This window comes from Tinamus guttatus, unplaced genomic scaffold (genome assembly GCF_059628265.1).
Source record: "Tinamus guttatus ecotype Peru unplaced genomic scaffold, ASM5962826v1 Tinamus_guttatus_pri_ptg000075l, whole genome shotgun sequence".
In the NCBI taxonomy this organism is placed as follows: domain Eukaryota; kingdom Metazoa; phylum Chordata; class Aves; order Tinamiformes; family Tinamidae; genus Tinamus; species Tinamus guttatus.
The window spans coordinates 402,857-430,293 of record NW_028288609.1 but is presented as its reverse complement, the minus strand read 5'-3'; the positions used below and the strand labels follow the sequence as shown (position 1 = coordinate 430,293).

The 27,437-nt window shown below is 49.7% G+C and overlaps 1 protein-coding gene across 5 annotated transcripts in view; it reads left to right on the top strand.

Annotated features, from left to right (window-relative positions):
- TANC2 (tetratricopeptide repeat, ankyrin repeat and coiled-coil containing 2) overlaps positions 1–27,437 on the top strand; it is a 143,931-nt gene that overhangs the window by 92,504 nt on the left and 23,990 nt on the right. For all 5 annotated transcript variants that reach the window (XM_088519891.1, XM_088519890.1, XM_088519889.1 and 2 more), the window contains exons 10-16: positions 2,413–2,538; positions 4,691–4,972; positions 6,715–6,848; positions 15,135–15,366; positions 17,116–17,282; positions 18,397–19,004; positions 26,798–26,906. In XM_088519891.1, coding sequence (XP_088376017.1) covers positions 2,413–2,538; positions 4,691–4,972; positions 6,715–6,848; positions 15,135–15,366; positions 17,116–17,282; positions 18,397–19,004; positions 26,798–26,906 — 1,658 coding nt within the window. The remainder of the gene's footprint in view (positions 1–2,412; positions 2,539–4,690; positions 4,973–6,714; positions 6,849–15,134; positions 15,367–17,115; positions 17,283–18,396; positions 19,005–26,797; positions 26,907–27,437) is intronic.

Below are 27,437 nucleotides of genomic sequence, written 5' to 3'. Positions count from 1 at the left end.
CTTTCAATGGTTTAATATTATATTTTGCCAGATGAATTGGTTTTACATAATTCTTGAAGTCCTGAAGTACCGGCTCAGGGAAAAAGAAATCACTTCTGGCTTCTCGCTGACCTTGGATCTCTTTAATTATTTCTCACTTTTATATCACGGCACTAAATCTCAGTTCACCAACCTCAAAAAGGTCAGGACGGTTGCACTGACCATTGCAAAAACAAGCGCTGGGGAAATGCAAACGGGATGCAGCAATTCATGCCAACCGCATGTGCAGGGCTGGATGCAGGTGCAGAAGATGATGATGAAGATGGAGAAGGTGGGAGAAACACCTTGACTGTTGCAATGGAGGGGCAATTCCTCAGTTCTGGCAGGTGCCCGGAGCCCGGGGCCAAGTTGAGCAGCAAGACGAGCTGCAGCCGAGTTTGCTCCTCGTGGTGCCCTTGTCTGCAGCGGGCACGGTCTGCGCTTGGCTCCCGTCACCTCCTCAAAGCCACTTTGCAGGCAGGACACAGGGTAAAATGCAGATTCATTAAATACTTAAAAAAGATTCCAGCAGAACTGCTCTCCCCAGGAGACGGGCGGTTGTTCTGCCAGGAAGCTGCTGGGTTATTGCAGCAGCTAGAAGAATGCTCATTTTTCTGCCTCTGGTCCTGTGTGCCAGGGCCCCACGCAGCTGCAGCCATCGGAGCCCCGGGTCTTTGCAGGCTGTTCTCCTGGAACAAGCTCCATTAACTTATTTCCCTTTATTTGCAGTAAAAACCAAAGGACTCCCATGTTTGGATAGGCCCGAGTCTCCGGGTGAGCGCAGGGAACGTCTTCCCGCTCTGTTCCTTTCTCTCTGCCCAAACTCCAGCTTGGAAAGTTAATGAATCCACCCGAACCTACTCGAAAAGGGTGTTGAGCACTTGAAAGAAGAAAAGGAAATAGGAGGCTACAAATCACATTTGCCAATGTGGGCATTGGTTACACTGCTCACTCCTAAGGACTAACATGAATTTTCAGCCAGGATTGCACCTTTCACTGAGGAATAATTGGCAGGAAGTAAATATTGGGTTTAGCTGTTGTTACTTGAACAGAGGAAACGGCACCGAGTGCTCTGAAGAAATTCAGTTCCCAGGCGGGCTGGAGGCCGAGGCTGCTCCGCGGGAATTACACGGGCCGGGAGCAGGGCTCGGGGCAGGGAAGCAGCCGTGCGGAGTGTGAGTGCTCCTGTACACACCTGTACACACCTGTACACACCTGTACACACCTATACACACCTGTACACATGTACGTGTCTCTGCTGTGCGCCCATAGCGCTGTACGCCCGTGCCTCCTTGCTAGATCTCTTTACTCTTGCACAGTTAGATATAAAGAGATACATATCTCTGTGTATAAAAAAGAGTAGAATGAGGAGATACATATATACACTCATCCATAGATATAAATATGTCTATAAATATATTATTAATATAAATATGGCATTAACGCTGCAAACAGGGGACCCAAGTGGCGCAGGTCCGTGTGGGTGGAAGCTCCTTGCACTGTCCCCTGCCACCGGAGCAGATTGCGGAGGACTTTGTCCTTGCAAAAAAACAACTTCCCTCCACCATCCATCCACATCTTCCTAATTGCAGCGTTTCGGCTTTAATCTGCTGCTTCACAGTGAGCATCTAATCGAGTTTCTAGGAGTGGAGGAGCATGAAGGACACCGAAACGCAGCCTTGGGTCGTGGTTCTGCTCTTGCTTTTATTCTCCCTCCTGCTGCCACCCTTCTGGGATGCTGGCCAACACCAAGGGGTTAAGTTGCCCTTCGCCATCCTCCTCCTCAAACTCCTGTAAATACCGGGATGGGGCCAGGGGGCTGCGAGCGCCAAGAGCCACCTTGAACTACCGCCCTTTCCGCAGCCCCGGGCATTAGCATGGGCTGTGCAGGAGCGCTCTGAACGAGCCATTTAATTAATTATTTCAATTTACAGCAATAATCTCGTTACGGTAAGTGACCGAATACTAAGGGAGAGAATGAATTAGAAGTTGCAGGCGATTCATTCAGTGTTTGCTTACCCGCCTGGGACCATCTTGATGCTTCAGAATTAGAATAGTAATGAAAATATCCAAAAAAGTAATATCAGAGCCAAACAAAATGCTGAAGAGCTGAATATTGGCAGTTTAAAGGGGATTTTGGACCTGATTAGCAGAACAGAAACAGAGCTCGTGGTCTGCAGAGCCTTTTAGCTTGTTTATAACCATAGTTTTCTGTTTATAATTGGAAATACTATTTCCAATTAAAGCTTCCATCTTTCCATGGGGTGAACTTGTCGTCGAACCAATTGCTTATCTAATGCAGTTGTAAATGCGCGTGTTTTAAGGAAATGAACTCTATTGGCTGAGGAGCGGTGCCGGAGCGCGGCGTGACCCCTCGTCTGCTCTCTCCCACAGCCACCAGCTCGGCCCACCTGGAGGACCTGGCGTACCTGGACGAGCAGCGCCACGCGCCGCTGCGCACGTCGCTGCGGATGCCGCGGCAGAGCGCGGCGGGCGCCCGCGCGCAGCAGGACCTGCGAGGTAGGGCCGGCCCCGCGCGCCCGTCCCCGTCCCCTTGTGGCCAAAACGCCCCCTTCGAGGTCCCCGCGTCCTCCCACGGGGACCCGTGCGCCGCCCCGCGAGCGGGAACCGCGGCGGAAAATCCCCCGGTTTCACCTCGCTGCTCCCCTCAAAGGGCTTTTGTAGGGTTTGGACAGAGGACGAAAACTTCGAGCTTTTCCTTTTCTATAGGAGAAATAGCAAAGAGTAAAGAGCCCCCAAGGCCCTGCTGGGGGGAAAGAAAGAAAGAAAGAAAACAAAATAGCAAAAAGAAAGTTTCTCTTTTTTGGAGTCGTTTTGGATCGCGGTTTGTAATGAAATCGCATTGGCTGCCGAGGCGCTTATAGAAATGCAAACTTTGACAGACACAATTTCCATATGTTCGCAGCGAGGCACTTGCCAAGCCTTCACAATTTGTGGTGGTTGCATCCAAAACATGAAACTTTATTGTAGGAACAGGATCGAATTGTTTTCCAGACACGCGTTTAACAACCATGGAGTGCTGCATGGATTGTTTTGTTGAGTTTTTTCCCCCCTTTTCCTATTCCTTTTCTTTTTCAGTAAGGTTCCTGAGCATGGAGGCAGCTCCTCGTCCTTGTGGCGCTTGCTTTGGGCTCTCAGAGAGAGGCTGTTTGTGAAAATAGGAGAAGAGGAGGTGAAAAAACCCCAAACTGCCACTATTTGGAAATATTTTTCTATCACAGAATGTGCAGCACGCTGCGCGTTCCAATATTCCCATGAAATCGCTCCGATCGGGGCTGGGCAGTCGCCAGCCTTGTTCCAGCTGGAAATCCTCGGCTCGGGCTGCGCTTTGCTATCGCTGCATATCATTGCACACATTTATTTTTGGTACCCTAGCAAGATACCGGCTTACAATTCGCGGGGTGCTGGTTTCTCCCCAAATTTCCTCACTGTTTCCCTTGATCTTGATCCTATTATGGGCGCTCCTGGCAAACAGGCAGAAGGGAAGGGGTTTCTTCACCGTGGAGAGAAGGGGTGAGCGTTGCTGATTGCTTTGGATGGGCAGGAAAGTTGGATCCTGGTAGATAAGTAGGTCTGTCCCTTCGTTGTGGTTTCGCCAGGGCTTTGGAGATGAACAGATGCCGTTCCTATGTGACAGCCAAGATATATAGATATAAATATAGATATTCACTTCCACTTGCACAAAGACCAGCTCTAGGATGTCCTTCGTTGGTGTGGGGTGAATTCTGGACCATCTCCACTAGGAGCTTGCTCACACTGTTGGAGAGGGCAGCAGCACGGTTGGTGTAGATCGTAAGGGCAGAGGGTTGGTTTTTGGAAAGAAATACAGGCTATTTGGAAAGAAATACACGCTATACAGCAGCAATTCTGGGAGGGACGAATGCCATTTGGGGAAGATTCGGGGAAACGCAGCGTCTTTGCTGTTTGTAGCTTCATCTTTGCCTCTCCCAGAGCAATTCGGTGCCTGGCCCAAGGGTCTGGTGCAGGAGCAGCTCGCTCAGCACACCGGCCAGGTCAGAAGGGAAGGGAGCAGGTCCTCGTGCCGGCAGCAACGTGCTGGGGGCAATAGCGTAGTTATAATCCCCTCATGTCAATAAAACCCACTGCAGTTGTAGTTGATGTGCTATTTTGGCTGAGTTGAGCTTTCAAGGCTGCTTCCCGGTATGAAGCTTGCTGCGAGATGGTTCATTTCGAGGCAGAAGGAGTTTGAAGAGCACGGTGATCTGCAGCTCCCGGCTGGCCCTGGCGGCCCCGTCGGCTTCCCGCCGTGCCCGGCGCGTAGAGCGATGCTCAGGCAGCGCCAGCTCCGACTTGTCAGTGCCCTAACGCGGCTCCATCCGTTTGCATTAGTCCTGACTTGAGAAGTTCTGCTTTGACACAGCCAGCGCACAGTGATCCAGGTGGAGCCGTGTGCTGGGGACCCGGCTGCCCTCGTGCTCGTCGGGGTAGGAGCAACGTGTGGCCACGTCTTGTCTGGGCTCACGTGTAGCCCGGTTATATCCATCTTCTGCTAGGATACAAATGTCAAACAGCGTGCTCAGCAGCGTGGCCTTTGGAGACTGAATGAAAAGACCAAATCGTGATTTTGTTGGCAGCGTTTGCTCCTGCAGCACCGGCCTTCACCCTCCTCGCTGTGCTTGCCTCCTTGCAGTGCGCTTCGCCCCTTACCGCCCGCCCGACATCTCCCTGAAGCCGCTGCTGTTCGAGGTGCCCAGCATCACCACGGAGTCGGTGTTCGTGGGCCGCGACTGGGTTTTCCACGAGATCGACGCGCAGCTGCAGAGCGCCAACGCCAGCGTCAACCGCGGCGTCGTCATCGTGGGCAACATCGGCTTCGGCAAGACCGCCATCATCTCCCGGCTGGTGGCCCTCAGCTGCCACGGCACGCGCATGAGGCAGATCGCTTCCGACAGCCCCCACGCCTCGCCAAAACGTAAGTCCCGGCGTCTTCACAGCGCAGAGACTTTTTCTCTTTGCTCCTGTGGCTTTTTTGGCTGAAAGGATTGCGTTGCTCTTCAACCTCGGTAAATCATTCTAGGGTTTGCTGCCAAACCCGTGGCTCTGGAAGCGCCCGTCGGCAATATTTATACTACTGCCATTCCAAAGATGCTTTTAGCAGAGTCAAAATAGTCTGTCTCTTATTTTTCTGACATAGAGACATCACAGATTCTCCCTGGTCTGCTCAACAGAAAAACCCTGTGTGTAATTGCCAGGATTTCATTATTATAAATCTGTGTGAAACCGTTGCATCCCCCTTCCCATATGACTGCTTCTGTGGTTCATGATGGTCCCAGGGATTAGAGGAGGCTGCAGACCCCGTGGAGGCTCCAGGTTGTCCTCGTGCCCCATCCCGCGCCGCTCCGTGTCGCAGGTTTGCGGTGCAGGTGACAGCCCTTTCCCACCACAGCGCTCCTGGAGAGGCAACAAGACAGCAGCAAAAACACCCGGCCAGACACCTGCAGGTATCTTTAAGGATCTGGGTCACTGTATCTCAGTGAAGCTGTCACTGAATCTGTTTGCTGCATCCGAGTACTCTTACCACATAGAAACATCTGAAATGTCACCAAATGCTGGCATGTTGGATAATGTCACTTGTCAGAGCTAAATGAACAATGCGTAGTGAAAGGCAGGGCTGGTTTCTATATTTTAACTCCAGCCCTGCAGTGCAGCAACTGTACCTCTCCCCTGCCTGCTTACAGGGATGGGGGAGATTTAGGAGACTGAATAATTTTAGTGAGCCCTGTGTCATTCGTGCACTAAGGACACAGAAAAGATCAGACCAAAGCCACCACAGCTCAATTCTCACTCAGGTGCATCAATGAGGCTGAAAGGTGAAGGACTCCCCAGTGTCATCTACAGGGATAGAAGCCCTCAGAATTGTTCAACAAATTGGCCTTCATTCCCTAAAGAGCTCAGAAGTCCTCATCTTGCAAGAGAAGAATTGTAATGAAAATGCCACTATTTTTTTCAAGCACAGAACAAATTTCTATTTGAGCTAATGGTGAAGCTGATTTCTACTTTACCAGGCAAAAGAAGCCGCCAAAGTGCAATGAAAAGCAGTCAAATATTGCAGAGATGATTCTAGTATAATTCATTATTTGCTTGTAAGCCTTTTCCAGGTCCTGGTGCTATTTTGAATTTCTCTGAATTTCCTGCTCTCCCTGATCTCTCTAATGGCCTTCAGACAGACGTGCTAGCTGTGACGCTCCGTTTCTGCCTGTTATAATATGGTCACATAAGCCAGGAAAAAATCTCTCTCTAGTGAAGATCAGAACCACATTAGCAGTTGGTAGATCACAACAAGGGAAGGTCTCCTTGCAGACCTGTGGACTAGGAGAACCTTGCACTGAAATATATCAGACTTTCAGGACAGTACAATTTGCACAGGAAGGTGCTTATTTTATAATTATGTAGGTTGCTCTGGAGGAGATGGCTGCAGCAAGCTTTATCTTAGCAGGCCTTTCTGAGCTGGTTCCCAGTGAAATCTCTCTGGGAGCCTTTGTGGTGGGTGGCCTGGGACCATGGTCTACTACTGCATGAAGCCCAAAAGACCCTTGTGGATGGTATGGCGGCTCCCAGGAATGCACAGCTAGGAGTGCTCAGCGGTGCAGTGCGTCGCGCTGCCGTCCCTCGTCCGTGTCCTCCAGCCACTGACCCCCTCTTGTCTTGGCCCAGATGCGGACGCCAACAGAGAGCTGCCCCTGACGCAGCCGCCCGCGGCGCACGCGGCCATCGCCAGCGGGAGCTGCCCGGGGACCCCCGAGATGCGGCGGCGCCAGGAGGAGGCCATGCGGAGACTGGCTTCGCAGGTAGGAACGGAGCGCGCGGCGGGCGGCCGCGGCCTTGCGGGACACGTCGCGTTTCAGAGCAGCCCTAGGAAGGGCTCCTGTTTCACAGCGTTTTGTGCCCTGGAAAACACGCGCGTTCAATTGCTCACAGGAAACATATGAGGAAAAGCCTTCTGGAACAAGCTTTATTACCCTAGGAAAGCCCTTTCTGTAAAGCAAATTTCCATTACACCAAGTGCCCTCCCTATCTACTCACAGAGTTTTTCCCTTCCGGCCGTCGCGCTCTGTCATTGCAACAGTAGGCAGGTTAGGATATACCACAGCTACCACAACTATTGTTGTTTTTCCTGAATAGTGAAAACAAAATTGCTAAGTGACCAGTGTGCTGAAAGGAGCGGGTGCTTTGAACGTTGTTACTGCCTTGAGGTGCCCCCCAACGCTTTATGGAAAACTTGACAAAAACTGCAGCCCTCTGAGCAGGGCACAAACCTTTTGCTCCTGGGACAAGCGCGGGTTGCGCATAGCAGCTTTGCTTGGTGTAGGTGAGATTTACAGCTCGCCTTTTATTGTATTTCTGACGTTTTGCCCCGCGTGGTGCTGGTGGGAAGGTGCCGTTACACGGCGTTGCAATGCGAGGAGTCGCTCCTCCCACGATGTGAGCAGTTGCCGCTTCCCTGTTTGCTGGCTCCCGCTTTGGAGGAGGAAAATAGCGAGCAAAGGCTTTGCTCTAAACTGTTGCCAGGCCTTGTTTTGCTTGGCTTTTTGTGCCAGATACTGTCGTGCCCTATCTGCTTTCCCCTGCATCCAGATGGCAAGGCAGAGAGCAAGAGATATCTGTGTAAGTAGACGTGAGGGCTTGCGGAACGGTCTCCTCTTCCAGGTAGACTTCTTGAGAGGAGCACAGGGCCAGCTCTGCTTTCGTTCAGAGCGCATTAGTCATCGTAGTCCCTGTAAATGTTAAACATGACAGACCAGCAGAAAGGCTGGTAAAGTGTCCTGTCTCTGCTTCAAATACTTGGTCTATCCAGACTTTTCTTTTCCCTTGAGTAAATAACCCTGTTGGTTACGTATTTCACAATGGTTTTAGCTGTGGCTTCCCCCTGAGCAAAGCTAAGGGCTGTGGCTTTTTCCAACAGAGTGTCGAACCCCGCGTGTACGTTACGCACGTCTTACATCTCCAGTCAACAGAGAAAAGAGCAAGGAATAATCCCCTTAGTGAAAAGTGAAATGAAAGTAGGTCATGATAGCTTGGCTGGAGACCCATTCAGGAAAGGTTTGCAGAGAGCAGTCCATCCTCTAGCCAAAATGTTTGCAAAATGGGTTGTGTAGTTTGCTGTCAGAACATAACAAATGTGTTCACAGGATGCACCAGCTCTTGTTCTAGGAGCAGGAATATGGATTGCTAGTGGGATTGTTCATCTTGCAGTAAGTTCTGACTACTGTAAATGTTGACTAATTCCAGAAATAACTTTCAGTGGCTTCCAAGCATGAGGCCTTCAAGGAAGGATCAATGCCAAGGCTGATTACTTGACCTCAGGATTCTTGGAATCATTAATTTTCCTGGAAGAGCTGACACAGCATGCAGAACTTTGGAAAAGCTTCATCCCATTTAGCAAACGGTGCCTGGGATGAGTCAGAGGAGCAGCAGGGCTTGATTCAGCACTCGGAGCCCTGGGTGGTGTTGCCAGCTCTGCCCGTAGCCTGGTTGGGATCCCGGGAGAGCTGAGCTCGTGGCTCGTCCCCTGCCTCCGTTAGCAGAACAGTGCAGATAATGTCCTTTGTTCTCTGGTGCCAAGAGGAACGTGGAACTAGGAGTTATTTGATTTCTCTCAGCTCACAAAAACGCTCATCTTCCAGGTCGTGCTGATGTCCATGTCTGAATTAAGTCACTAAAATGAAGCACAGGATTAAATCCTGATTGACCTTCATTTCCTATGGCAAAGGGTCACTCTATTGAAAATACAGGATTTTTTTGGCTTGATCTCTCTGTCTTTCTCTTTTTTTCTTTTTTAAGTTCCACATTCCGATTTGTCATTCTTTTTCGTAAGCAGCGATTCTCTTTTAATTACATGAGAGCACTTTCCAAGCCTGCATGTAGCAAGCAGCAAGTTTTGATGGATTATGAAGCCTTCAGGAACTTAGATAAAGGCAGATAAACCGTTTCAGGCTGTTTGTGGGATTGTGTGTTGGTGCACGCTCCGTAACCTCCTGCACTGCGCGGCACCGCTGACGAGGACTTGCTGTCAACAGCAGATAAATTGATCTGCTTAGAAGGATCTGTGCCATGTGATGTCCTCCTAGATAAAATAAACACCGGCTCTTCAAGCCCAGCTGGGGCTTTTGAAGTCTCTGAGTGACATTAGGGAGAAAAAAAGGATTACTGACCCGACAACAGAATTGAAAATCCATTAAAACAACAGCTTTGGGCTCTTTGGTGTGCGTACCATCACCTCGCTGAGGAAGTCGGTCACAGGCATCTGCCTTGGCTTTGGAGGATGGTGGAGGTTTATTGTTGGAACAGGCTTTGAACTGCTGTTGAAGAGCAGCAAAAATATTCCCTTGAAAGGAGCTGGCTGTTTAATCTGACCCCGTGTCCTCCGTCAGCGTTCTGGAGGTCATCCTAGGAAAAACCTTCCTTGGAGGTCGGCTAAAGGCTGTCCGGAGTCTAACCTTGAAGGAAGAAAAGAGAGAAAAGAAAGAGGAAGATCCTTAGAGGCAAGAGAAAGGGAGAGAAGAGCCCATTCCATATCAGTAACAGTGGAAGAAAATGTCCTAATGGCCTCCTTGAAACAGCCTTGTTCAACTGGCTGGAGGAAAAAAGAGCCAGGGAAATGAAGGAAAGTTTTGGCCCGTAGGTTAGAGATGTTTCTGGTTCACCACGTGGAGAAGTATTTCTTGGCCGTGTGTTGGAGAGTTGCATGAGGCCTGCAGTCAGGATTGAAGCAGAGGAAAGTGTTGACAGTGATGGACAACCACAATTGTCAGGAATATTTTGAGAGATATATAAACCATATGTGAGGAGCAGAGCTAAGTGCAGATGTTCCGCGACGCGGGAGGATGTTCTCAGGTTGCGCCATGGTCAGTGCAGTAAGGAGGACACAGAGCTTCATGCAGGGGGTTAATTATATTAATTATATCCTCGACGGCTCCGGAGGCGCTGGCAGAGGCTGCCGGTGCTGGTGGGCAGCTCCAGTCTCACTCGCCCACTCCGTTCCTTCGGAAAATGTCACCTCCCCCCTCAACTCCGACGTGGCGCAGCTCCGCTGACAGAAATGAAAGGTGAACAGTTGTTCTTCCTCCTCTGGATTATTCACAGTTGTGCTTGGCGCTCTATTTTTCGTGCAGAAAGATCTTCGGGGGCAAGGGTTGCTTTTAGCTGTCACAGTCAGAGATGAGAAATTAAAAGTAGGGAAGCAAATGCTGCCTACAAGGAGCTGCGCTCAGCCTGGTTCCCCACTTCCTTCCATGCTGGAAAAGAGCAACGTTCTGTCCTATTCTTAGGGAGCCATTTGAAGTCATCCATGATTTCTAGTCCAATCATCACCAGCAAATTAATGGAGAAGAAATGTGCTTAGAGATGAGCCAGCTTAGATAAACAGTATCAGGTATATTTTTTTCCTGCAAAATCTGCACGTGGGGACAGGCTGCATCTGGTCTGTGTTGGACCGCTCTGATGTTGTCCCCACCAGTCGATCCTAGAAGAGAAAAGCATCCCAGGTGATGATGGGCTGCCCTGGAGGTGTCTCAGTCCTTGCCCTTGGTCAGAGGTGGGCTCTGGTGAGCAAAGTTGTATAATCTTTGGGGTCTGCAATGCCGGCTGGGCTCTCTGCCCCGCGAGCACCGCGGGGAGGCAGGAGCAGCTCGGCCAGCGGGCCAGATCCGCCAAACGCTCCGGAGTCATGGATAAAACCGCTCGGGTTTCCACAGCCCTCCTGACACTCGCAATAAAGCGTTCGCATTTCTGGCAGGCTGTGCTTGCCTGGCCTGGCGTTGCGGCGCGTGCGCGTGTGCCGTGGGGCAGGGTTTGCAGGATGGGGGTTTCTGTGCGCCGGGCCCTGGGCAGCACCCGCGGCCGCTCCGGTCCCACGGAGCCGCGTTCGGAGCTTCTGAAAAGCTCCCAGGAAAGCTGCTAAATCCATCTGCTTTTATTTAGCGCTCGTAAACATGCTGCCTGCGATGACAGCGGAGCTGTAATGCGAAACTTAAAGAAAAAAGGGAATGTGGAAAGTAAGCATTTTAAATGTAAGATTGCATTAAAAAGGCAGCACTCTGCTCCTCCCTCATGGTGTGCTGCTTTTTGGGGGGGACTGGAATTCTTTTTGCATTTTTTCTTGCACTGAAATCCTTCTTGACTTCATTCCCCTGGCAAGAGCAAGCGAGGGAGCGTTGCTGTCCTTGCAGGCCGTGTTTCCATGTCCCAGTGATCCCTCTCCATCAAATCCCAATGATCCCGGGTTGGAAGGGCTCGTTGCTGCTCAGCCCCGGTGTCCTGCGGTGCTGGTGGGTCTCAGGAGGCCTTTCCCAGCACATGCAGCGAGGTCAAAATAACGGACGTGCCCGATGACCTGGGTCACCGCAGACGTGCACAGTCACGTGCGAGGGGTAAAACGGAGCCGTGCCCGTTTCATGGCAGCCTTGCAGACACCTTTGGGCAGGTGAAACCAGCACCCTGAGTGCGGGCGAAGCCTTTTTGCACAGGGTGGGAGATGAATCTCTTTAGGTGCAGGAACGTGGCTAGAACACGATGCTGGAGCCCGTGTTAAGAGCAGGGAAGCGCTGGTGGAGCCGGTGCTTTTCTGTAAGTGCCAGGGCTCTGCGGGGCTCGTCCCGCTGGGCCGGGTGTCTGGGTAGTTCCATGGAGATGATGGGGGAGGAGGAGGCTGTGGCCAGTCACCATGGAGGCGCGATGTCGGAGGAAGGCTCCTTAAGTGGAAGAAGGTATTATTTTTCACAAATAGTGCCAGGGAGCTGCTTAAAATTGGCCTGTCCTATTAAGCAAAAATAACTTATTTCCCCGGAGCCGTCTTCAGCCCCTCTTGCTCCTTCCCTTTTCATGTTCACACCATCCTTCCCACCTTTCTCATGTTCCTGTTCCTGGCTGTTGTCTGCTCCTGGCATGTTGTGTTCTCCCACGGCTTCCCAGCCTCTCCTTTCCCCTTTTCCCTCCATTTAACATTCTCCCTCCTCTTCCAGCCACATTTTCCATGGTATTTGCAGTAGCCATCCTGGTTTTAACAGGCCAGTGTCTTCCTTTTCCTTCCAGCAGCTTTCTTTGATCTCATCTCTATGCAGAAATCTCCCTGTTTTTACTGACTTTGTGGATTTCTTCCGTACTTTTGCAGCTGAACCAAAATCCATGTCAAGTTAAGCAAAGCTAAATGATCATATAGTACATATGAGGGGAGATCAGTGGCTTGGCCTTAAAGATCTAGAGCATGGATGCCCGTGATTTTAGAATCTCTTTTTGGCATGGGACAAAGAGCTACAGGAAGGATGCACAGATCCTGCATCAAGGAATTGGCCACTTGGACCGTGTCCAAGAAAGGGCAGACAGAGAAGAGGACCAGAATGAGAGGTAGAAGAAAAAGACCTCAGAAATTGGGGGGAGTTATGCAAGGCTGGATGGAAAAGGGGAATGGGAGGTGCTGGTGGCAGAAGGAGCAAAGGGAAGGGCTGACACTGGAGGAGTTGGCCAGAAAGAGCTCTGAATCTTACTGGTTGTAGCACCTCAAGAGAAGGCGAATGCTTCCTCTGGGGGGTTTCTGCTCTTGCAGCTGGGAAGATGAGGCCCGTGGCTTTTGCTGGTGAGTGAAAATGTGGCTGCTGCTCACGGCTGCGTCGGGGACAGAGGGATCAGGTCCTGCTGGACGGCGCCTGGTGTTTCTCAAGCCTTGAAACACCTAATTAATGTGGAAAAGGGAAAAAATAGCCACTAAAAAGCTCGTGATAACTGTATCTCCTTGGTGGACAGCCAGCAAGGCTCTCCAGATCGCTTTAGAACAGCCCTGCAGGCCAGTCCTCACCCCCGTTGTTTTTCCCATTTCCAAGTGATGTACCAGCCAAGCTGCCCAGGAGCTGCTTGGCATTAACAGGGGCAGAATGTGCAGAATTATGTTCAGAAGGAAAGGATCTCTGTGCCCAGAGCCCACATTTCGAGTGGAGTGACTTGGAAGTGAATTCTCCAACTTCCATGAATTTTATGCGTTTGCAAAATGTGGCTGTGCCACCCAGATCTGCACAGATGGCAGCGATGGCTGGGAGCTCTCCTGACCCCATGCTCCAGCATGTGGAGTCATTCGAGGTAAAACATGCTGCAAGAATACATTGTGCATATGCACGGTGCTGTGGCTTCTCTGTGTTTTCATGGAATCGCTTAAAGCATGCCTTTTTCAATGAAACATTTATTTCTGGGCTAAACAAATTCTTATTTTTGCTTCTTGGCTGTTGTTCCTGGCTAGTCCAGTGCGGAAGAAGAGAAAGGGGAGGAGAGAAGCAGCTCCCGGGCTGAGCGGAGGACGAGCCCTGTGTGCTGCAGGGCCTGGGTGAGGCGCTGGGATGAGTGTCCTGAGCCCTGGGGCTGCCAATCCACCTCCCCAGCTGCGTGCACGAGCCGTTCATTGAGTATCCAGTAACAGCAATGGGAGAGGAACCTGCCTAGGGAAGTTAACGTCCGGATACTGAAGGTTTTCACCTAATACAGGGGAGAAAGAACAGGCTGTGAACCCGTTTCCCCAGCTGTGAACAAGCCCTTTCCTCAACAAGCCACTGACTTCATTTCTGCTGGCAAAGCTGCTCTCGCTCCCACGTGTGGCAGGGGAAAACTTCCCGAGAGCTCCGAAACTTTCCCAGCATGAGAAAACTGCTTTTCCCCCACCCCAACACCAGTTACGTAAGTGAGGAGCCTGGTTCCTAACACAGATCCTGCTTTTCCAGCACCAGCCTTTGGCAGTGCCTCTCTTTGTGATTTGAAAATTGAGAAAATGTCACAGGGAATAAATAACATCAAGGCGAGGTTTTGGCGCAGTTGCATTTCTGAGAGCATCACAACGTTTTCCCCTTCGTTGCCTTCCCCAAATCTTCGTGGCTTACTGCTTTATTTTCAGGTCATGGCCTCTTAAGTACAGTATTTAAGTGTTCCAGAAGAAGGAATATAATGGTGATGGTTGGGAACAGGTTGTAGTTGTATCCTCTTTTCCATGATTCAACCTTTTGGATTCCTCATAAAGAGGAGACTTAAATCACAGGAGCTGTATGGAAAGTAATATATCTGCATATGGGGATGGGGCTTCTATTTTGGGGAGCACTGTATCAAGGGACAGTCCCTTCCGAACACTGCGCGAGTTATAATCTGCCAATAAATGGCATTGGCAAACAGAAATCATTACCTTTATTACTGCTTTTCCCAGCTCTTTTCTAAGGATATACATTATATTTTGACCGTCTGGCAGCGTGAACGGGGAGGTATTCATTAAAGCTCAAGCACAAGGTTTGGGACCCGATGCTTGTAATAACAGCCCGGCGTTATCATTGCAGTATGCATCACACCTCGCTTAGGCTTTGAAGGGGAATTATTGCACCTTATCCCGTCAGCAGTCTCACACGGTGCTATTTCAAGTGCAAAGCCGCCCCTGAGCCGTGCAGAGGCCACCTCAAGCCATGGCCTCCATCCAGCTCCTGCTCCCATTGGTTCCATGCAGCCTGGAAAAAGTGGGAAGTGCTGCCTGGGTTTGAGGAGCTCAGGAAATCATTTTCTCTTCTTTTTTTTTTTTCTTTTTTTTATGGCTCGCTTTTCTGAATGAGGAGCAATGAGCAATGCACAGCCAGTCCAGCCTCCCTCCTTGCTCAGGGAGATGATGGGTCCCGGGTGCCACCTTGCTGCCAGGTGCCCCTCTCCAGCTCGTGTTCCTTCCACATCCCCTTCTGCACAGCTCAGCATTCAAAAAAATAACAAGCCGCTTTAAAAAGCAATTGCTGTTTATTACTACTGCTGCTGAGGCCCTAAGCGGAGCTCGGAGCGCCGTTCCGCCCTGGCGCGCTCAGCGCGGCGCTCCGGATCCGTCACTTGCTGTCACCGTCCATCTCCGCAAACAGCCACCGCTTCCTTTTGATTGTTCCTCAAGTGGCAGACCCGGTAACGTTTCCGAGTCGGTGCCTCTTTGCGTCAACCCCTTCCCCTGGGCCCCTGTCATGGGCAGTTAACGCGCGCTTTCCTTAAAGACCTCACCTGCCCCAGCGCATCACATCACCCGACGCACCGCGCGGCCGCCGACGGTTTGCCGACTTCATAGCTGCGTTTCCCCTCCCTAGGTCGTCGCCTACCACTACTGCCAAGCCGACAACGCCTACACCTGCCTGGTGCCCGAGTTCGTGCACAACGTGGCCGCGCTGCTCTGCCGCTCGCCGCAGTTCGTCGCCTACCGGGAGCAGCTGCTGCGGGAGCCCCATCTGCAGAGCCTGCTCAGCCTGCGCTCCTGCGTCCAGGACCCCATGGCCTCCTTCCGCCGCGGCGTCCTGGAGCCCCTGGAAAACCTGCACAAAGGTACCCGAGAGCAGCGTCCCTCTGCCAACACCCATGCTTGCTTATTTTTTAAATAAAAAATCTCAGTTTCTTTGATGCTTAGTTACATCTGGGCTTCAAAGCCTGAGATTTTCCCAAGGCAGCATCGATTTTTGTCTCCTTTTCCTTCCTGATGCAACCAGGTCTTAGTAACAGTCGCTATCTTCAGGATCGTTGCTTGTTGCCATGAAAACCGCCAAAGTCTTGCAGAGCTCTGTTGTCCTGCACAAATAACGTTCAATAAAATGGCACTCCGTGCTATCGGCTGCAACATCAACGCGAATCGTTTCTGTCCCTGCCGCTCGCAGCGCGCGGGAGCCAACGCGATGCAGCCCCTGCTGTGGAGCGGCCCGGCCGCTCGCTTACGCACGCATGGCGATGGATGAGGCTTTAGGAACCATTGCTCCAAAAGCAGCTGGATTATCCTCTTTGGGAGTGATTCCAGACCTTGAATTGAGAGCGTTTCTCAGGATGCTGGTTTCTCTTCCCAAGCAGCTTGACCCCCAGCTAGTCCCAAGTTCTGAGGCATGGACAAATGTTGTGCAAAGCCTCCTTTTCCCTCGCGGGTCCTGCACGCAACACGGGGTCAGGACTCCCATCTTTCAGCCTGGCTGATGGAGAGTGCTGGCAAACTAATCTGTGCTAAGTGTTTTGTAATGAAAAGAGCAGTGTCTGGAAATGGGTCTGAAAATATATCACATTTAAGACTCTGTAAATATATCAGCAGGTCTTTTACAAGGTGCTGTTGAAGCCTTAACGCTACCGGGACCAAGTTACTGCGTAGCTGTTAATGTCCAACGCCACTGACAAGCTTGGATTCGTGTTTCCCAAATACACTTTCAAATCCCAAAGAAGCTCAGTCATAAATAGCAGAAAGTTCTGGTTCTTGCCCCCCGCTGGCTTTTTTCCTCTCCCTCAGGCTTTGAGAAACATGAGCAAAACTCAGCACAAAACTCAGGCTCCTGCAATATTCTTGACGAGGTTTCAGAAAGTCATAAAATGCACTTTCTAGAATACCCAGTGATCTTGCTGAGAAGTTAGCAAGGATTTATAATGATATCTATGTTTCATTGGGGTTTTAACAGTAGGTGAAGAAATAAGCCCACTTGACAGCATAAGGCAATAATATGAGATTTTTTTGATATTCAGCAATACTGAAAGCGTGTGTTTTTAATTCATTTCTGTTCTCCCTGAGATGCCACAGAGACAGCTCATGTCATCAATGAACATTTAATTTTGGATTTTTATAGAAAATTTCCTGGCACAATTTAAAATTGAAGAGGGAAGAGAGCCTCCTGTCAGAATACTGAGCTCTCCCATAGTGTGATTTATTCATAGTAGTTTACAAAGCAGAACAGGTATTTTACTGAATAAAACCTGTAGTGCAGACTAGCAGCAGATGCCAACAGCAGATTCAGTTCTCCTATTCTGCAGCTAGTATAGTATTTTTAGGCAAGATTATCCTTGAAAATAGAACACTTGAATCAAAGATCCCAGTCCACGTATATATCATTAGTTATAATGATTTCTATAATGATAATTGAAGTGGTGAATGTGTGGATGTACCTATAGGTGCAATTAATGTATCATAGAAGAAAGATGCTGCAATGGTATGTTTTTTTGTTAGCAGTATCTGATGATGTCTTCAAACACTCTAATAACTTGGGATGTTGTAGTAATGTGGCTAGCCTTGAAAATCAATGTGTTTCTCTTTTTGCTTGTTTGTCTCAGAGAGGAAGATTCCCGATGAGGATTTCATCATTTTAATAGATGGTTTGAATGAGGCTGAATTCCACAAACCAGATTATGGGGACACCATCGTCTCATTCTTGAGCAAAATGATCGGAAAATTCCCTTCCTGGCTGAAGCTGGTCGTGACGGTCAGGACAAGCCTACAGGTACGTTGAGCCCAGGAGTCCTGGAAAGCAGAACCTGCATCTTTGGCGCGATGGGCCTTGACGAAGAAGGTCTCAGTGGGTAAACTGCTAGGCTTGAGACCTTCTGCTTTCAACCAAAACCGTGAAAACGCTCCCTGCTCAATGCTGAGAAGCTCAGGCATTCACATCCTCGTGCTCTTTCCGTCTGCCCTGCACTTAGTGGGATCGTTCCGATCTGGAGGAGTCGGCCTCAGTCCGAGACATTATTCAGCTCTGTTAAGCATATCTTTGGCTGAGGCTGAAGTCCTGAGCTGAATGATGTTTGGGTTATTCTGAACTATTTTGCCATTTTGGAGCAGAGCTGCTTGATTTGAGCTGGGGACCAGCCCAGAGCAATGAGCTACTCCCATGGGATAAAGGACACATCCACAGCATGGAATCTTGTGGAGCTGAGCCCGCGTTTTTCAGCGTTTGCCACTTTTCGGGTAGCACGGAGCTGTGCACTTCATTTTGACCGAGGTCCGTTAGGCATTTTCACTGAGATCTGCTAATATTTACCAAAATCTTTAATCCTCTTTTTGTGCAAACTGGCAAAGCTGTGGCCGGCGGATCCTGTAACGGATAGTTGTGTTTATTTTGCCCTGGCAAATATTATCTGCACTGATGTTTCAGTGCATTTTCCTCTTGATAGCGGCCGTGTGATGTGGAAGAAGTAGAGAGCCAGTGCCCGGTGACTGGGTTTCAGCAAAATGCCTCTGGCCTGAGATCCTTCCTGTGGCAGGTCATTCCCCATAACGAGCCTCTTATACGGCCAAAAATCAGGTCATGTGGCTGCTTCTTGGTTGGGATGGGGCAAGAATAACAAGGGCTCTGCTCCGTGGGATTGCTCCCGACCTTTCCGTGGGTTTGGGGAACCTGTGGCCTTCATTTTTATTTCAGTCATTTCTCCACACCACCTGCTTGATTATAGATGAGGTTCTGAGGTCCAGAGGGCACCAGTTGCCATCTCGTGTTCTTGCTCTGACTGATCAGGTCTTAGAGGAGTCTCAAAGGTGCTGTTGTAATATGAATTAGGTTTACCTAGTGCATAATAAGCACTTCCAGCGTGAACATACTTCTTTTTCTTTCTTTGTAGGAAATAATTAAGCTGTTGCCCTTCCACAGAATTTTTTTGGATAGACTGGAAGAGAATGAAGCCATCGACCAGGACCTGCAGGCATATATCCTCCATCGGATACACAGCAGCTCAGAGATCCAGAACAACATCTCCCTTAACGGCAAAATGGACAACACGACGTTTGGCAAGCTCAGCTCTCACCTCAAGACCTTGAGCCAAGGGTCCTACCTGTACCTAAAACTCACTTTTGATCTCATAGAGAAAGGATACCTAGTACTAAAAAGCTCCAGTTACAAAGTAGTCCCGGTCTCTCTGTCAGAAGTTTACCTGTTGCAGTGCAACATGAAGTTCCCAACGCAGTCTTCCTTTGATCGGGTTATGCCTCTCTTGAATGTGGCAGTGGCATCTCTGCATCCTTTAACAGACGAACATATTTTTCAGGCCATTAATGCAGGTAACATTGAGGGCACTTTGGAGTGGGATGACTTTCAGCAGAGGATGGAGAACCTTTCTATGTTTCTTATCAAACGTAGAGACATGACGCGAATGTTTGTTCATCCCTCTTTCCGAGAATGGCTTATTTGGAGGGAAGAAGGAGAAAAGACCAAGTTTCTTTGTGATCCTAGGTAAGTAAATTCTCAGAGAAAACAGCGTTTGTAATCTATTCATCTCAGAAGCACTTCCTTGTATCATCTCCATCATTTTGCTTTATGAGGCTGCACGTGGAATGCGATTCATCTCACCGCACCTCAGTCTGTCTACGTTGTCGATACCTACATCTGTGCTGGTCACCTTAGACCTTTCTGTTGCTCATGGAAGGAAAGAAACTCTCCCCAGACACGCAGCTGACCCAGCAAATTTAATAGTGTGCTTGAGAACGAGATGAGCCGTTCTTCAGAAGGCCCTAAGGTGACCAGCTCAGCTGCAGACATCTGAGCTGCGCGGGCGATGGCTGCGTTTTCTCACATTAATGCTGCCAGCTCAGTCTGCAGAGGAGAATTGGCCTCCGTTCCTCGAAGGGTATAGAGAGCCAACGTGAAGTAGAGGATAAGAAGATGAAGGATAAGCAGTGAGAATGTCTTTTATGGTTGGCTTCTTTTTGAAATCCTGTTTCTCATACTCCTGCTAAATGCTTTTTTGAAAGCCAAAATAAGGAACAGAATCAGACTGTAGTGATTTGGGGCTTTAAATGCATGTGTAATCTCCGTCCTGATAGCAGCCGAGTTCCTGGCTTCCCTCACGGAGAGCAGAATTCAATCACAGTTAGATTTACAGTCTCCAAACCAAATGATCACTATTAATGATGTTATCTTTGCTTCCCCTCAAGAGTGGAAAACAGGCACTTTGCAATTCTAGTAGTTTATGCCCATAAGCTTTACTGCATTTTGCCAGCCCTTTTCACAGAATATGATTATCAACATCAGGGAGATGCTTGTGTTCCGAGTCATATCCATGCGTCTCCTGGACGCCAAGAGTCGCTCCAAAGAAAACGCGACAGGATCTGCTGGAGCCGAACGGCCACTCGAGCTGGCAGCCGCGCGGCTGATTAAAGCAGCTAGAGCTGTTAGCAGTGTCAGGCTAATTTACCACTTGAAGGCTGAAGGTTTGCAGCAAACAGGCTGCAGTAGGGAAAAACGGGGGAAAAAAATCATATAGCTCCTCCCAATGGGGACCTTGAGTGTTTTAGCAGGTTTTGTGCAATATCCCTATCAAGCGAGTGGGTGTCTTGATGCCACTCAGTGGATGTTAGCTCTTTAATGGCCTTCTCGGAGTCATTAAGTGCTTTTCCACCCTGTTTGCAGTGTGTGTGTGTGTGTCATCCGTGCCGTGGTGCTGGCAGCGGCCGCGCTCGCGCTCAGCCCCACTGCCCTTGTCTGGCCCCCCTTTTTTTGGCTGGTTTAGCCGTATTAGAGGTTGTCGTCAGCCGGGCTGCAGGAGACTGAACCAACAGCCTTGGGAATTGTCACTATCCGGTTTTAGAAACAGCAACACTTGCCATAATGAACCGAAATGAAAGCAGCAAGGAAAAATCACTGCCTTCCCATTTTGCCATGAAAATAGAATTAGCCCATAGGATGCTGGCCGGGTGGGTAAAACACGCACGTTGTGATGCTGTAGTAATTGGTACAGCTGGGTTACAGGGGTGTTTTGGTTTTCTGGCTCCAGAAATATTCCTCTTGGCCCTCATACAAATGGTTAAGAGCTTCCCCAGTTCCCCTGTGATGAAGGTCAGGAATATCCAAACTGAGAATGAATCCCAAGTGCTGCATTTTGGGTGGTTTTGCACCAAAACTGCCTGCAGCTCTGTGGGCTTTTAGCATGAAATCACAAGGGTTTTGAGCGTCAGTTTAGCTCTGGGAGTGCCTCGTGCTAAATGACCGGTGTCTCGGAGGGGTAGGAGGAAGGTTCTTGCTCCTTGCAAGTGTGAAATCCCTGCAGAATTCCCAGAGCTAACCCTGCTCTGCTGCTGCAGACCTGCAACCGGCTTCTGGTGCCTCCAGTAGAAATCCATCCGTATTGAAGGGTTAATCCATATCCCTAATGTACAGCGCGCGCTAATTGCATTATGCTCTGATGGCAGATCATAAAACGGGATACATCTCAGTGATTAATGGAGAGGGCCTGCGGGAGAGGGCTGGGGGCTCCTCCAGACCCTCCTGTCCAGCGCTCGGGGAAGGGCTGGTATCGAAGTGTTGAGCTCCACGCACAGTGAGGCCTTCGGGCAATTAACACAAGTAAAGATTTTTCATTTTCTCTCATTAGAAGCAGCACAGTTTGCCGCTGCCAGAGCTAATAAGAGCAACCTATGGAAATCTGCCTGTGTTTTGTTTGTTCACTGCAAGCTGGATCCCTGTCCGCTTGCTCGGGAACAGGGAAGATGCTGCCGGCAGCTGGAGCAGAACGGAGCGTCCCTGCGGGCGCTGCTGTCGTGCTGAGCTCGTGGACCCTGCCATGTCTCTGTGTCTATAGATACATTGACCTGCTGGGCTGGTTTCCTCATGGGAAGAGCCTTGAAGCAAACGTGTGCGTTGGCGACGCTGCTCTCGGCTGACCCAAGCGAAGGCAGCGGGTGCAGGGACAGCCGGGTGTCCCTGGGGACAGCCGGGTGTCCCTGGGGACAGCAGGGCTCGTGGGGCCATCTGGTTCCATGCGTCTCTTCCCTGCAGGGTTTGGAGCAGCCTGGTGCGTTGCTGACCCTCTTTCTCAAGTATTCAACATGTGTTTTTGGTGCAAAGAGGAAGGGCTGCCTGGCTTTGAGGGGAAACCTCCCACCAAAGAACCCCCAGCACTGGCCCCGCGGTGCTGCTGTTAACCCACTGTCTTATTTGGCAAATAACATAAACCACATTAGGAGAGATGTGATCCTCTATGGCTTGCACGCAGAGAGAGCAGTTACTATTGCACGTTGTGCTTGCGTTTCTTAACCTGAATTCTGCTCTAACGCAGCAGCGCTTTCTGCACAGCCTTGATCAGAAACCCTTGCAGTTGTTTTCAAGGCACAGGGCAGCCTTAATTCGGGTTTTTGCTGCGAGGGTGGCCCTGGACTGCCCAGCTTTGTGCTTACAGGTGGCACCACGTCACCTGGGGGGCATTTGGAAGGAAATGAAGGCCCTTCTGTGCAGATCAATGTGCACTGGTACCCTGAACACCACGAGCATCTCTAATACACGGCCACGTTGCCATGGTTTCTAGCAGAGCTACCTTTGAATATAACCCAGTGGAGGTATTTTGCAGCCTTCCTTTTCCTGAGGGAAGCAGGCTGCAAATGGAGACCTTTCCTACAAAAAATTACTGTTTTTCTGCATTGCCCAGCAAAATAATATAGTAAATGCATTAGGAAAAAAATAAAGGGCTCTATCTTTCTCCTCACTTTATTAGCAGGCTTCATTCAATTGACAAATAACAAGCCCCAGTTGAATAATAGTTAATTTAGAAAGTTTTGGGGAAAATAAGTCAGTTAAAATTCAGCAATACAACAAATGCTTTAAAATGGTCTGTGGGGGGTCATCTATTATGCATCAGCCTTTTAACATGGTCAGCAGTTAGCTCATAAATGGCTAGTTCACTTTGATGTTGCAGCACGTGGTTTATCTGTCTCCTTTTCCTCTGTTTCTCTATGCCACAAACCTGCAAAGCTCTTAAAATATCCTCCAGTTTACGGTTAGCTGCCGTGATCCAGTGCTCCCCAAAAAGATCCAGTGCTCCCCAAAAACCAGGCTGTACTTGAAGTGTTTTCTGCATTTGGGCGCAGTGGATTTTACCCAGCGGAGCAGAGGTGCTATTTGACATCAAGGGGAGGAAGAAGATGGTTTTAGCACAAATTGATTTGAATCCCTTATATACACATGCAGAAAACTAGTACTTTTTAGGCCCCGAGACAAAATAATTACATTTTGGCAGATGTTGGGTGTGGAGCATCAACCTTCGCTTTCCTGGGGGGCTGCAACGCGCTGAGTGCAGCTGTTTCATTATGATTTTCCCTCGTTTTGCTGGGGGAATTGCTGCCTTAATGTGTTTTTCATGCGCCATAATGGCAATATTTCACTGTAGCTGGTGCTAGTTGCACCGGGCAGCTCCAGGTGCCCCCGGCGTGGGTGTCTGCCAAGCGCTGGGTCGAGCAGGACGTCAACGGGGGACGCGTCGCAATTTGCTGTTTTGCCGGGCCCATCTGCACACTGGATGTCCCCCGTCATCCAGGTGCAAGAGAGCAAGTGCTCCCCTCTGATGTTGAAGAAGTCTAATTAATTGCCAAAACACCAGGGATTTCCCATCATTTGCAGAGCTTTCAATTTGGCTGCGGAAGGAGGCCAAGCCAGTGCCAGGTCACCTGCGCCTTGGAGCAGAGTTTCTCCTAGACCGATAGGACAGGCAAGAGGAGGCAAGAAAATACTTCTCGCTGCTTTAATTTACTCATCGAGAGGAAACACGGCTAAATTCCACATTCTTGGTCGGTAGAGAGGCTTCCATCAGGATGTCCTTCACTTAACCGAAGGGGCGAGCGTGGCCCGTTGGCCGAGCGGCCGCGCTTTGGTGGGCTGGACACTGAGAACACAACCTCCAGGCCTCCCCGAAGACCTGCAGGAGAAGGTTTCCTAATTCCCTCCTTACACCGTAACACACTGCAAAGTCATCAAAGCATGTGTCATAGCACAACAAAATGAACACAGGAAACCTTGTTTGGGGCAGTTATCCCATTCGCCAGCGTTTCTAGGCTAGCTCTGATCTCCTGAGGAAATTACAGAACTAAAACATACGTGACCTGCTGGAGAAACCATCTTCCACGAGCTGCAGGAGAGCAGCCTTGATTTTGTTCCACCTCACATCTTGTTCGTTTATACCTGGTCAAAGCGGCAGTAAAGCACTGCCGCGCTGGACTCTCCGTTCTCTTGTAATTCTATTTATTTTATATTTTATCAGCCTAAATGGGAGCAAGCAGGGTCCTAGTCCACATCATCTGATGATGTTCTGCGTGTGTCAGCTAGACAGTCACTGGAGAGCCTGCTGTGAAGGAGACAGTGTTACTCGTTTCACCCATCTAACATATTTATCAAATAAGCCAGCAGGTTTTCTTCTTTTCACCCTGCTTTTGGACAGTGCCTATTTACCCTAAATATCAAATAATCTGTTCCTGGCAGCCAGCGGGTTTTCTGCAGGGCTGGATGAACTGAACCGCGGCGTGGGAATTTCATCTGGCCTCCCTGGGTTTGATTTCTCAAATCTCATTAAGTCATGGCCTCAGAGTGTTCAAAAATGCTATTTTCTCTGCTTTATCCTTCCTTTCTTTTTTGAGCTGCGTTCTGAAACAATTGTAAATAGCTTTTGTTGCCCCGAGTCCGGAGGGTGCCATTAGAGTTGTCTGTTTTGCGGCTTCTCGCGGTGGTTTCTGGCGCCTGCCGTTATTCCGTGCAATTTAGTGCAGAGCTGCTCCGGGATCGGATCCTGAGCCGGTTCCCACTACGTTTTCCTGCGTAAATGGCTGATGGGCTGTTTCTCCCTGATAGCCAAATATGTAACATAATGTGAGGCACATACTCCCTGTTCTTGATGAAATACCGGTGCTGCGTGGTTGGTACCCGTGGAGTTCTTACCAGATAACCTTGTGACGTCAGAGGACAGCAGGGTTATTAGCAGATTTGGAGCATAATTTCCGTTTTGCCTGGACTGCATCAACGAGGCGATTGCTGATTAGATCTGTCAAAGTGGCTCAAATTAAACGAGCGGCTTTCGACCTGAACCCTAATGTCATGGATGCTGCTGAAAACCACATCAGAGGGGTTAGGGCCAGCTCCTTCCAAGGTAGGAATCATTAAGCACAAGGTGCTCCAAAATCTCCCTCGGTGCTGAAGACGTCGTGGGCTCCGTTTGCTCCCATCCTGTCTCCATCCCGTGCTCCATAAACCCGACGGCTCCTTCCCGCGTGGTGCGAGGAGGCGCTGGCCTCATCCAGAGTCCGTCTTCCCCAACCACCCCTCTCCACGTGAACAGCGTTGCGGCTGCTGTTGGCTTCCCCGTTGCGTGTATTGAGCAAAGAAGGAGCAGCCGAAGCACGTCTTGATTTTTATGAGATGTCAGGAAGCTCCGAGTCCACCACCATTAAGATGGTGCCTGCTTAAATCAACATTTTTAAGCGCAGACAGATGCAGTTGAGTGATTCCTATGGTGTTAGAGCAGTCACAGAGTGGTCATGCAGCTCTTGGGCTCTCCTTCTTGAGAACTGCAGCTCACAAAGTTATGGAGAACGCTCAAGAAGCAGCGAGAGCTGGACCAAAGCCTGGGGCAGACGTTTCGCGGGGTCCTCGTCCCCTTAGCCCAGCACTGGCCTGTCCAGCGCTGCTGCTGGGCAGCGATGGCTCCTTGGTTGGGGGGTTCATCACAGTGGGGTGTCCTGGGAGATCTGCTGCTTGGATGTGCATCCAATGGGTTCAGTGTCACTGCATGATGAACAACTAGAGCAGATGATCGAGCTTAGCCCCGTTTAGCCTGGAAACCTCATGTGGAGTGCCCAGAAGGATGGATTTCTGTTCCAAGTCGTTGGGTGGAAGGCGCTGGGTGCTACCATGGTGCTCTGGATGGCCAGAGGTGGTTAATGTGTGAGCAGGTGAGTGTGGATGAGCAGAGAGGGAAGAAACCACACGAATAAACCCAAAAGGAAGGGGCGGTCGTTACGGGGCAGCCGGCGACTTGGTGCTGATGGAAGAGCAGCTGACGGCTCCCGTAGCCGAGCTGGCCGCGCTGTGGATTTTTCACAAACAGCAAAATGCCATTAAAAATAGAAAAATCTCTGCTGATGAATGCTGCCGCGGCGCCGGTTCAAAGCAAATCATCTCACCGAGCTGCTTGATGTCGAAATCATTGCTGCCATCCTCCACCGTGTTCTTAGGGAAATAAATAAATAAGCAGGCCTGTGTTTTCACAGGCCAGCTGCAGAAGAAAAGCCATTTAGGAGTGAGCTGTGGATCCAACGGGAGCTGCTCGTTGCCTTTCTTTTTTTCCGTGTTTTTCTCTGGAATCTCTCCCAGCGCAGGGTCACCATAGGCGTTAAGGGGCAGTGTCACTGTGTAAAGCCGTCGTGGGCAGCAGCCTGGCAGCTGAGGTGCTGGTGCCTTGCCAGCCCGCGGGGTGCAAATCGCTTGCTTTTATTCTGTGCTTGGGCCAAAGAAGGAGCGTGGCTTTCCATCAGGAAAGGCAAAGTCACTCCCTTTTTTATTCTTTATTGCAAATCGAGGCTGCTGCAAGGTCACCAAAGAGCATCATTTTTTTCTTGATAAAAGCAACAAAACAGCAGGTTTATGTTATATATTTGCACCGCATGGGTTTTGGGTTAAATGAGGCTCTGTGCAGAGCTCAGGTAATTTGTCTTTGGTAGGCAAGCTGGTAGGTCGTGTGCCAGAGGCGTCTTTCTTCCTGAAAAAGACAGGGGAAAAAGTGGTTTGGGGGTGAAGGTTTCACAAAGCAATAAAGTTGCTTCATTCTGCAGGGGAGGTCGGGGCTGGAGGACGTGGCTGTTATTTAAGGCTGTTTTTGGAAGCGTGGACATTTTAAATACATCCTTTCCTAATGAGCTGGGAGCGGCTGGCACGCTTTGCAAGGATGGTTTTGCTCTGCAAAATGATATGGAAATAGCACTTGGGGGACGTGAGAGTTCACCTCTATGTCTGCTTAGAGAAAACACGTGCTTTTAGCTTTGCTGATCTTCCTGGGATGCTTTGGTTTTTTTCTTTCTTCTTTTTGAACTCTGCATGATCACCAACAGTAAAAATTGTGCAATTAGGGACTTTTCATGACGAGAATGGGTGCAGCTCTGTTTCCCAAAGCCATCTGCAGCTTGAGGGGTCAGCAGGACCCAATGCCATCATCAAGAATCTCTTTTGCTAGTAAACCAAGCAAATACTAACCTCCCCTCTTGTTCTGCTTGCAGGAGCGGCCACACATTACTTGCCTTCTGGTTTTCCCGACAAGAAGGAAAACTAAATCGACAACAAACTATTGAACTGGGACACCACATCCTCAAAGCACATATTTTCAAGGTAACAAGAATCAAACGGAGGCTGGTGCCAACCTCTGCGCCGTCACCAGCGCTGGCAGTCTGCAATCACTCCTTGTTGTAGGGCTGCTCTAAGAGCAATTGCTTCAGGCTACTGCAACATGTAGAAATTAGCTTTAAAGAGCGGCAGTGGTGTACCTGAAATCCTGGAAAGGAAAAGCATCCTTCAAACCGTACATTCAATAGATAGGCTCCCTGCCTCAGATTATTCTTTACCCCCAAGAGGTTTCTTTCCATGTAAGACAAGTTGCTGGAACAGTGTTGAGAAAAAGATAAATCCTATAAAATGAGTGGTTTTAAAGAATCAAACCCAATGGTTTGGTTGTAAATGGAAAATGCCTTGCGAGCTGGTGCCTTATCCATTTTACTCTTCCTGCAGAGACTTAACACCTGGATAATTAACTGGCAGGCTTGGGCACGAGCATCACTAGGAGCTGAAAATTAAGTATCAGCATTGAGGCTATAGGCCCACAAACTCCTAATCAGAAGATTAAGAAATCCCTGTTTTTGTCTT